This window comes from Macrobrachium nipponense, chromosome 25, assembly GCF_015104395.2.
Source record: "Macrobrachium nipponense isolate FS-2020 chromosome 25, ASM1510439v2, whole genome shotgun sequence".
NCBI classification, from domain to species: Eukaryota; Metazoa; Arthropoda; class Malacostraca; order Decapoda; family Palaemonidae; genus Macrobrachium; species Macrobrachium nipponense.
Window position 1 is genome coordinate 70,752,748 of NC_087214.1, and position 12,032 is coordinate 70,764,779.

The 12,032-nt window shown below is 38.2% G+C and overlaps 1 protein-coding gene across 1 annotated transcript in view; it reads left to right on the top strand.

Annotated features, from left to right (window-relative positions):
* The window catches only part of LOC135199104 (uncharacterized), a 41,506-nt gene extending 33,223 nt beyond the window's left edge, over positions 1–8,283 (top strand). The window contains exons 2-3 of the mRNA XM_064227022.1: positions 7,545–7,644; positions 7,756–8,283. Coding sequence (XP_064083092.1) covers positions 7,545–7,644; positions 7,756–8,283 — 628 coding nt within the window. The remainder of the gene's footprint in view (positions 1–7,544; positions 7,645–7,755) is intronic.
* Positions 8,284–12,032: the final 3,749 nt, after the last annotated feature.

Sequence of the window (12,032 nt, forward strand, 5' to 3'; positions counted from 1 at the left end):
TGATCTCTAAGGGTAATCTTAGAGGGTAATCCCAGAGGGTAATCCCACAGAGTAATCTCAGAGATTATGGGAGATTGCAGTAGTCTCAGATAGTAATCACAGAAATAATCCTAGAGTGTAATCCCAAAGAATAATATCAGTGAATAATCCCAGAGGGTAATCCCACAGAGTAATCTCAGAGATTATGGGAGATTGCAGTAATCTCAGACAGTAATCACAGAAATAATCCTAGAGTGTAGTTCCAAAGAGTAATATCAGTGAGTAATCCCATAGGGTAATCCCACAGAGTAATCTCAGAGATTATGGGAGATTACAGTAATCTCAGGCAGTAGTCCCAGACAGTAATCTCAGAGAGCAGGAGGAAGAGATTACACCCAGAAACATCAGCATATCTAATGACTCCCTTTTATGAGGAATGACTTTCGACTCATAAATATTCAAATATATTTTCCTCCATTTTAAAAAAGAACGATAATATTTCTTTGTATTTTTTATATATTTTTTTTCTATACTTTGAAATTTGTTTTCTTTTATTGTGGGTCATTTTCATCATGGCATGACTGATGATGATGGCGATGACGTCATGGTGTTAAATGTAGGGGAAATACGCGACGAGTTTGTAATGTTTTTTTTTTTTTTTTTTTTTTTTTGCAAAAGTGACATATTGTTTCTGGTGCGAATTAAAGTTTTTTTTTATAGTTAGATTTTCTGGAAGTTTTTTTTGTGTTTCTGTGTGAATTATGGAGTAAGTGTATATAGATTTATTTTTTTGGGGCGGGTATTGGGGGGTGGGCAGGTCTTCAGTTTTTGATGACTGATTTTCTTCAAAAATCATTTAAAAAGTATTTCAATCTGAATACAATATATATATATATATATATAATATATATATATATATATATATATATATATATACGTATATATATATATATATATATATATATATATATATATATATATATATATATATATATATATATATATATATATACGTATATACTGTCTGGAAGCTACGCCTCCTCCCCGGATACGACAGAACAAAGGAATCTACTTCTTCTTCTTATGAATCAGTCATTTGGCCTTTCCCTACGTTTTTTTTTTTTTTTTTTTTTTTGTTCTGTAGCTTCTACAACAGTTCTACAGCCCGAAAATAAAAAGAGCAATCGTAGATGTACTCTCTCTCTCTCTCTCTCTCTCTCTCTCTCTTTCTCTCCGTTTCCTGCCTTTTGTAGAATAATTCACACTTTCTGGGCCCTTGTCTTTTTTGGTGCCAGGCTCAAGAATATAAATGTCCGTTCTTGTTTTTTTATTATTATTTTTTTTTAGTCTTTTGTGAAATTCCCCAAAAGAGAATGTCGCCCATTTCAGCCTAGTATGGAATGAATATTTATTTTTCTGTGGTAAATGAATAGACTACACACACAAACACGCATATACATGTGTGTGCGTGTGTGTGTTTTGGATGGTCTGTGTTTGGTTTTGATTTTTATTGTTATAGGACCTTGTACCAGCACAAACTCTTCCTCTTGGTGAGAATGGTAAGTTGTTGAAAGATACAGAGGCCTGCTGTGGACCCGTTTACTCATTCCTGCCAACATTTTAAGAACTGTCATAACAGTGAATGAAAGGTAAATATATATTAATGAACGACCAACTGAATGTTTGGCTTACATCATGTTGGCCTTATGCCAGTACAAATCAATACTCTGGGGCAGGGTGGTAAGGTATCAAAAGATAAACATGAGGGCCTAGTGTAGATCTACGTATTTGGGCCTACCAACAAAGTCATTACACAGACACGCACACAAACACACACACACTATATATATATATATATATATATATATATATATATATATATATATATATATATATATATATATATATATATATGTGTGTGTGTGTGTGTGTGTGTGTGTGTGTGTGTTTGTTTGTTTTTACGTTATACGTTCAAAATCTCCTCACCAAAAGGAGACCCTTAGACATGAAGATATTACAGACATGATTTTAAAAGACACCTAACCCCTCCCTCCTTCCCCTAACCCTCTCTCCAACCCGCACCCCTCCCCACGACGAATACCATACGTGTCTACATCAAACTGATCCCTCTGTTGCGTCATCGTAAGATCTAATTTCCTCTGATCAACTTTCTCCAGGGCGCTCCACTCCAAAATCTAATAAAGGCTCGACTTTCTTCTTTTCATTTTCCCGAGGACTTTCATTACACAGCAACTTTCCGCAGGTAAACTTTCTCTCATTTTTCTCTCATTTCCCGTTGTCTCGAAGCCACAAGTCATATCCTGGTTGGTTGGTACGTGTACGGAGGGCCATATCTGGCCTATTATTTTCTTTGCTTTTAACACTCTGCCATTGCTTCTTAGGGCAAGTATTTGTGCTGGCATAAGGCTAACATAATGTAAACCTAACATTCAACTGGGCGTTTTAATATATTAACCTTTGATTTCACTTTTACGACAATTCTTAAAGTGTTGGCAGGGACGAGTAAACAGGTCCACAACAGGCCGTCTTTATATTTCAATACCTTAACACCTAACTAATTTGGCTGTGGGTACGTATTTGTGCTGGCATAAGGCCTGCTTAATTGAAACCAAACCAGACTTATGATACACGTTTTTGGATTGCCCAATCTATTTCAATGATAATATTCCAATAATCTAGACCCTCAGAATTCGCAACCAATCCTTTCACTGGATTCTTTCTCAATTAATTAGTCAATTTTTACTTCCGTTTAATTATTCAATGTTTTTGAAATACCCATGATTTGGTCATAGGCTATTCAATTCTCGTTATAATATTCCAGTAACTTAGACCCTAGGAGACCCCATTCGGGTCCACACTCCCAATACATATGACCAAATCAGGTTAGGCAGAAGGAGCAATCTGCTACGGAGAGGTAGGCTAGGCCACCGGAAACCTCTCTCCTACGTGACCCAATTCGTAGAACGAATGGGACCAATAAGGGGCATTGATTACCCAGGTCAGGACACGACATCTTGTCGATGATCACGCGGGTTTTGGAAGCAGGTGTTTACCTAGATATTGACTCTCTCTTCTTCTTCTTCTTCATCATCTTCTTCTTCTTCTGCTAAAAGCACCTGAGGGTCCAAGCGACAGCTTCTCCTCAATTATCACGCGGGCTTTGGAAGCAGGTGTGTTTTCCTAGCACTTGATTCCCTCTCTTCTTCTTCTTCTTCTCCTCCTTCTTCTTCTTCTTCTTCTGCTAAGTACACCTGAGACTGGCAAACCCATTCACTTTCAATATCACTCACAACTTCCATTCTATTTCCTCAGGTACTGAGAAGTCTTACGATAACCATTTCCCCAGACAATAAAGAAAAAAATATTAGCTTTCCATGTCTAGCTCATAACAGACTAGGGCAGTGGTTCTTGATCTTTTTATTACCACGTCCCCCCTTGTATCTGTGAGTAAAATTCTCTCCCAGATTTAAAGGAAAATGAGAGAGAGAGAGAGAGAGAGAGAGAGAGAGAGAGAGAGAGAGAGAGAGAGAGGTAAATCATTCCAAACCATGGTAATCCCAGCGAGTCTAACTCTAACTAGAATAACAGACAGTTAGAAACTAGCGTGATAAGGCGATACTTATTCATTCGTTCATAAACTTCTGAATATCAGTTCCTCACTCTTGTTAAGAGAATAACGATTAAATTAGAGATTTTTATTTTTATTTTTCACCAAGGCTCGTGCATCCCCTGGAAATTGCTGAACGCGCCCCCTTAATCCCCCACCCCCACCCCACCCAACAGCCCACCAGGTTCAGAACCACTAGACTAGAGTTTTCTATTAATGGTTTCCTACTAAAGACTGGAGGTCCAGAGGTTAAGTATATCTTAGTTTAACCAGACCACTGACCTGATTAACAGCTCTCTTAGGGATGGCCCGAAGGACTAGATTTTTTTACGTTTCTAGCAACGGGGCCTTCAGCTTATTGTGGGATCCGAACCACATTATATCGAGAAATGAATTTCTAAAAACCAGAAACAAATTCCTCTAGTTCCTTGTTGGCAGAGAGAGGAATCGAAATCGGGACTACCGAATCAGTAAGCGAGTGGTCCAGAGGTAAAGAGGCCCACTTCACCAGAGGGAAGCCACGGGTTCGATCCCCCTGGGGGATACGAACACTTTACGCACAGTCTGTTCAGTTGGATCTAAGAAGTGAGGCATATATCTGGTGGCAGTCGATTGTAGTGGGTTTTAGTGAGATTGTATGAAGTTAAGGATCTAGCAAATTCATCCCTGAGGACTTGTTATTAGATATGATATCATTATTATATCAAAACTGGTTGGGAATAAAGAAAGAGGAAAAAACTCCTTTTTGGAAATTATGGCCATTAGAATAGGTATAATTAGCACCAGTGTGGCGACGCTAATTGCTCTCCCATGACAAATAGAAAGATTTTCTCTGCTTTTGCTCATTAAGACATCATTGGGGTAAACATTCCTCAACCACACACACACACACACACACACACACAAAGCTCTGTGATCTCATTAAGGAGTCCCCTTTTGGGGGGGTGGGAGGTCCCCAGAGGCAGCTAATTAGCATTCAAGAACCGCCCAGTTCCCTTCCCTAAAGAAGTTGTTTCTGCTTCGCCTTCTCCTTCCTTCTGCTACTCCTGCTGATCAATTCAGCAGGGAGGCCTTCCTAAGAGCTTCTCTCTCAGATTATGAACTCATAACGGCGTCGCGTCGGCATTCTCTCTCTCTCTCTCTCTCTCTCTCTCTCTCTCTCTCTCTCTCTCTGTCTCTGTCTGTCTGTCTGTCTGTCTGTCTCTCTGGCAGCAGATGTTGTAAGCAGATTGGTTTGTGGGTTGTCTTTCAGAGAGGCACTGCTGACACTTGCAGTGTTCATAAAGAGAGAGAGAGAGAGAGAGAGAGAGAGAGAGAGAGAGAGAGAGATCACTTCCCAACTAAAGCTATTTAGCCCCAAATCTGCCTGCCTCCTCCAGGACTGACTTTAGCACTTTGGTTTCATGACGGGAGCCTGGAATTCAATTCCGTCTCATTTGCAAAGCAAAACCCCATTATCAGTTATGCCTGGGAGAACGAACACTCGCACACTCGTCGAGTCTATAACGTCTTGTACTTAAGCTTGAGAACTACGAAAGCCAGAAGCACTTTTTGGTCTGTTAGACGAGTATACGCTGAACTATCTCTGGTCATTAGGCAATTATGAGGGAAATGGCACATACTAGAGAGAGAGAGAGAGAGAGAGAGAGAGAGAGAGAGAGAGAGAGAGAGAGAGATCGAAAAACTTGACCTTTTTGAAGGCTAGATAGACTGAATTACCTCTGGGTATTACATAATTACGGGGGAAATTAGATATAAGAGAGAGAGAGAGAGAGAGAGAGAGAGAGAGAGAGAGAGAGAGAGCTAAATAGCTTTAGTTAGGAATTCTTTCTCTCGCTCTCTCTTTCTCTCTCTCTCTCTCTGTGGAAGACGCCCCACAAACCAATCTGCTTACGACGTCTGCTGCCACAGAGAGAGAGAGAGAGAGAGAGAGAGCGAATGCCGACGCCGTTATGAGTTCATAATCTGAGAGAGAAGCTCTTAGGAAGCCCCCCCTGCTGAATTGATCAGCAGGAGTAGCAGAAGGAAGGAGAAGGCGAAGCAGAAACAACTTCTTTAGGGAAGGGAACTGGGCGGTTCTTGAATGCTAATTAGCTGCCTCTGGGGACCTCCCACCCCCCCAAAAGGGGACTCCTTAATGAGATCACAGAGCTTTGTGTGTGTGTGTGTGTGTGTGTGTGTGGTGGAGAGATGTTTACCCCAATGATGTCTTAATGAGCAAAAGCAGAGAAAATCTTTCTATTTGTCATGGGAGAGCAATTAGCGTCGCCACGCTGGTGCTAATTATACCTATTCTAATGGCCATAATTTCCAAAAAGGAGTTTTTTCGTCTTTCTTTATTCCCAACCAGCTCATGTATAATAATTATAATATCATATTTAATAACAAGTCTTCAGGGATGAATTTGCTAGATCCTTAACTTCATACAATCTCACTAAAACCCACAGCAATCGACTGCCACCAGATACATGCCTCACTACTTTTGATCCAACTTGATTACGATTCATCTGAGCAGACTGTGCGTAAAGTGTTCGTATCCCCCAGGGGAATCGAACCCAGGGCTTAGCATTGGTGGACGTGGGCATCCTTAAATCTCTGGACCACGAATACCAAGACTGAATAATAATAATAATAATAATAATAATAATAATATAATAATAATAATAATAATAATAATATTAGATAAATCTCCAGGAAATTAGTTCTGAAAAAGATACGCCTATTTGCTCTTGTCATTACAGCTTAAGGATTGCTAAGGTAGGATTATAGTAAATACCTCCTATCCCCTCCTGGAAGATCCTATTCCCTCCTGGAAGCTCCCAGGCCCTTCTGGAAGCCAATCACCAGTACTGGAATCCCTTCGCCTGCTGTATATATCTCCTTCCTCATCTCCGGAATCTTTTCCTTACGGTGAAGGATGACGAAACCGTATGGGAATAGGAAGGAAGCTTCCTCCCTTGGCTGCCTGGGCCCAAAATAAACAAATCCGGCGTTGTTTCTGGCGGTCGAAGGATATATCTGCACATCCTGAATTCCCTCGTATTTCGACTCCTTTCTTCGTGGGATTCCGACGGTGCCAGGTGGGTGTATTTGGGGATTGTCTTATTGGGTTTTCTTGTAATTTTCTTGGTATTTTTTTTTTTCGTAAATTTTCTTTTTCTGGTCTTTGGTAGATTTGGTCACTTTTCTTGCTGGTCTACTTCTGGAAACTATTATCGTTCCAGAATGTGTAAATTATCAGTCACAGATTTTTTATTTTCGTAGTCCCAACTATTATTATTATTATTATTATTATTATTATTATTATTATTATTATTATTATTATTATTATTATTATTTTGATAATTCGTCTTTCACGATCCGTGTGGCTGCTAAGTAATTGACTTATATTCATGGTGTTACTCTGGTATTTTGAATGTTCAGGTCTGGTATTATCAATACTAAAATATATGAAATGCATATATTTTATTTTGGCTGTATTTTAATTCATATCCAGAGACTACATCGGGATTGATTATTATTATTATTATTATTATTATTATTAATTCTTATTATATTTTATTATTTTTATTATGATTATTATTATTATTATTTCATTATTAATTAAATTATTTATTTTAAATTTATTCGAAGATGAACCCTATTCACATGGAACAAGCCCACAAAAGTGGACATTGACTTGAAATTCAAGCTCTCAAAGCATTGGGGTATAACGTAATGTATACGAATTCTCTCGTACCTTCTATTATTATCAAATCAAAATAAATTTAATGCTTTATTATCCTCATATCTTGATGAGCACTCAGTTAAACTGAATTAAACCCAGTATAAATGCTTAAGATGTTCAACTATTTTGATACAATGATTCTGAATTGTAATAATCAAAATATAACATGAATTCCCTTGGTGAATGTAGCTTGTTCTTATATTCCCACAGGAGACTTCTCATATCTCATATTCCTACAGGAGATTTATCACCAGATATTCCTACAGAAGACTTCTCACCTCATATACAGGAAACTTCTCACCTTATATTCGTACAGGACACTTATCTGATATTCCTACAGGAGACTTCTCACCTTATATTCCTATAGGAAACTTCTTACCTCATATTCCTACAGTAAACTTCTTACCTCATATTCCTACAGGAAACTTCTCATCTGATATTCCTACAGGAGACATCTCACCTCATATTTATACAGGAAACTGATGATATTCCTACAGCAGACTTCTCACCTTATATTCGTACAGGAAACGTCTCATTTGATATTCCTACAGGAAACTTAACTGATATTCCTACAGGAGACTTCTCGCCTTATATACCTACAGGAAACTTAACTGATATTCCTACAGGAGACTTCTCACTTTATATTCCTACAGGAAACGTCTCATTTGATATTCCTACAGGAGACATCTCACCTTATATTCGTACAGGAAACGTCTCATTTGATATTCCTACAGGAAACTTAACTGATATTCCTACAGGAGACTTCTCACCTTATATTCCTACAGGAAACTTGACTGATATTCCTACAGGAGACTTCTCACCTTATATTCCTGCAGGAAACTTAACTGATATTCCTACAGGAGACTTCTCACCTTATATTCCTACAGGAAACTTAACTGATATTCCTACAGGAGACTTCTCACCTTATATTCCTACAGGAAACTTATGATATTCCTACAGGAAACTTCTCACCTCATATTCATACAGGAAACTTCTCACCTTATATTCATACAGGAAACTTCTCACCTCATATTCCTGCAGGGGACTTCTCACCTGATATTCCTATAGGAAATATCCCACCCTTAGCACCTGGCTATTACCTGTAATTAGGGGACCACAAGTCCCCCCAAAAGGTCATCAAAGCAGCTTAAGAAATATCATAACTCAGGTGGTTTTGGCCTTGACCCCTCGCCCCCCTGACCCATTTATCCAGGGTGGAGGGGAACCCCAAATTCAATACCTACCGCATCCCGGAGTGGATTATGTATGTCCTGAATGGCCGAATAAAAGCTGTGGGATCTATGTTCATAAATCTTTCTTTGCATCAATCTCCTGAAATCTGTCTTCAGAGCCCAGACAAACAATCTTTCTTCAAATCTGTCCTGTCAAATCTGTCACATTTACTTGACATTTTTGTTCATGAAATCCTAAATTGTTTGTCTGTTTGCATGGGGTTTTTAAGTTGTATGGAACCAGCGGTGGTTATTCAGCAACGGGACCAACGGCTTTACGTGACTTCCGAACCACGTCGAGAGTGAACTTTTATCACCAGATGTACACATCTCTCACCACTCACTGGAATTCCCGAGAAACGAACTCGTGGCCGCAAAGGTGGCACGCATAGCACCATACCGACCACGCCACTGAGGCGCTATATGAAATCCTAAATGACATCGAGGACTTATCACACCAGTACCATACCGACCACGCCACTGAAGCGCTATATGAAATCCTAAATACCTCGAGGACTTTTTACCCATCTCACCCCCCCCTACCCAACACCAGTTCATCTCTTTCAAGCGACTGAATCTCTGCTGTCTCTCCCTTCCGAGAAGTGTATCGACTGGCAAAGAAGCGTCCGTCTCCCTGCAGCCTCCGAAGAAGGTCTTCTTCGAATCCCGGAAAGGCCCCGTCAAAAGATCTTTCTTCTCCTGCGACTCTCGGGACAAATATGGGAAATGAGATTCGACACGTGTCACGGACTTCGACCCACACACACACACAACAGAGAGAGAGAGAGAGAGAGAGAGAGAGAGAGAGAGAGAGAGAGAGAGAGAGGCCTGTCCTCTAGTAGCGTTGTCAGTGGAATTCATTCTTATTCGTCCAAGTTTTACTTTAATTCTTTTGTTTTTTTGCTTTCAGTCCTCTACGTTTCTTAAACTCAGTTGTAAGAAGGAAAAATTATGTTTTTATCTTTTTTGACTCCATTCTTTATACTCTTTTCTGTATTTTACGTTTCCTGATCTCAGTTGCTGCAAGAAGTAAAAGTCATATTTATATTGTGTCCATTTATATATATATATATATATATATATATATATATATATATATATATATATATATATTATATATATATATATATATATATATATATATATATATATATATATATATATATATATTTTTAGTGTTTTGCAAGAAGGAAAAGTCATATTTTTATCTTATTAAGTCTTTTTTTGTAATTTTAAGTTTCTTGATCTCAGTTGTAAGAAGGAAAAGTCATATTTTTTAACATTTTAATTTTGTCAATTATTCTATTTATATTTTTTGGTATTTTACGTTTCTTGATCTCAGTTGCAAGAAGGAAGTAATATTTTTTTATCTTCATTGTGTCCAAGTAGAGCAACTCTGTCATACTATCTCGGTTCATTTTAATATTTGTTTTTTAAATAATTCTTGATTTTTATCATCATTTTGAATATACAGAGTTGTATCTTTCACGAATAAACCAAAAAAAAAGCTGAATTAAAATTTTGGCTGATGTTGAAGGTCGCTTTTGAGAAGATGTAATTATTTTGTAAATACCTTTTATATACAGAACTTTGCCTCACAGTTTTATAATTGTACAAGTAAACAAAACGCACAGCTAAAACTATGAATAAATAGCTTTGCAATCATACCTGCAGAAATATAAAAACCTGCTGTGGTTTGTGAATCTATTTAACAATAAATTAAGTTTTCCGTGAAAAAATATTTATAATATAAAAAAAAACTACATCTGCCAATAACTCTCAGGGCTTGGTAAATGCCATGTTAATTTTTTTTTCTTCACCAGACGGTAAATATACCGAGTCGATATTGCCGTAGCTAACTGTGATTGGCTGTTCGTGCCATGAGCGCCTGCCATTGGTCAGAGTGATATCGGCTGGGGATTTTTATCGACACGTGGGGAGAAAACGGACTATTTAAGTCTATTTATTCTCGTTATCGTTCTAAGATATTTTATAAAATGCGAAAAATTAACATCAAGTGTTTATTGAGTTTAATCCACAAAATAATTGAGAAAATTAGATGGATACTGGTACGATAAACTTATGGTTCTTGAAAGGAAGGGACTGTCTGAACGTACTTTACAGAAAGAGCAAGTAATAACAGGGGAATATAATGGCATAAGAACACTTTTGCTAAAAGCCACCACCGCCATTTACAGCTCCGGGTATAACGTAAAGATAAAAAAAAAAAATCGCACAACTACAAAGCTTCAGATTTCCACAAAGGCGAGAATAAGTTTTCCTTCGTCGTTATGAAGTGGAAAGTAACCGAAACGAACGAAAACTCTACAGCAACAACAAAAGAGCTTATGGAAGACTCTTGCTTGCTCGCCTGCTTGCTTGCTTGCTTTCCCACCGATATTCCGGAGGCAATGCAGTAATGGTCAAGCATCGTTTTTTGTTTTCTGTAAAAGGACACTATCGAGATGACTTTTGTCTGTCCGTCAGCACTTTTTCTGTCCGCCCTCAGATCTTCAAAAATCTACTGAGGCTAGAGGGCAGCAAATTGGTACGATGATCATCCACCCTCCAATCAGCAAACATACCAAATTGCAGCCCTCTAGCCTCAGCAATTTTGATTTTATTTAAGGTTAAATCTAGCCCTTATATCTTAAAAACTAGTGAGGATAGAAGGCTGCAAATTGACGAGTTGATCACCCACCCATCAATCAGCAAACATACCAAATTACAGCCCTCTCACTTCAGTAGTTTTTATTTTGTTTAAGGTTAAAGTTAGCCATAGTCGGCGCGTCTGGCAACGCTATAGGACACGCCACCAGCGGACCGTGGCTGCAGAGACTCCTGTTTCTGACCTTAGAATGTTTCTAGGTTCGAATAAACGATGCCTCGGGTGCGCTCATTTCTCGAGAGATTCGATGTTTAATTTACTTTGAAAAGGCACTTCTGAAGGAAACTAGGGGATTGTATATATATATATATATATATATATATATATATATATATATATATATATATATATATATATATATATATATATGTCTCCTCGGATGGACTAATAAGCCTTTGAGACATCCTAGTCCTTGTAACTCTTTGTAACTCACTCTCTCTCTCTCTCTCTCTCTCTCTCTCATATGAGATCTGAGGTTGAGTTATTACTACGAGAGAGAGAGAGAGAGCTTATGCCCAGTAGCAGATTCTTAGTTGAAAGAGATACGCGCGTGCGCGACACACACACACACACACACACACACATATATATATATAATATATGACTGGTAAAAGTGTTCTGTAACAACAGAAATTCCATCTAATAAAAGGAGCCCATAAAAAAAAAACACCAAAATGTAGAGAGAAAAGTACTATATTTCAGAGACTGCTGTCTCTCTCTTCAGGTATATGAATGAGAAAAGTTTACAGAAAAGGTGGTGGTATTTATACAAGAGATTCGTACAAAGTAAGCCAATTT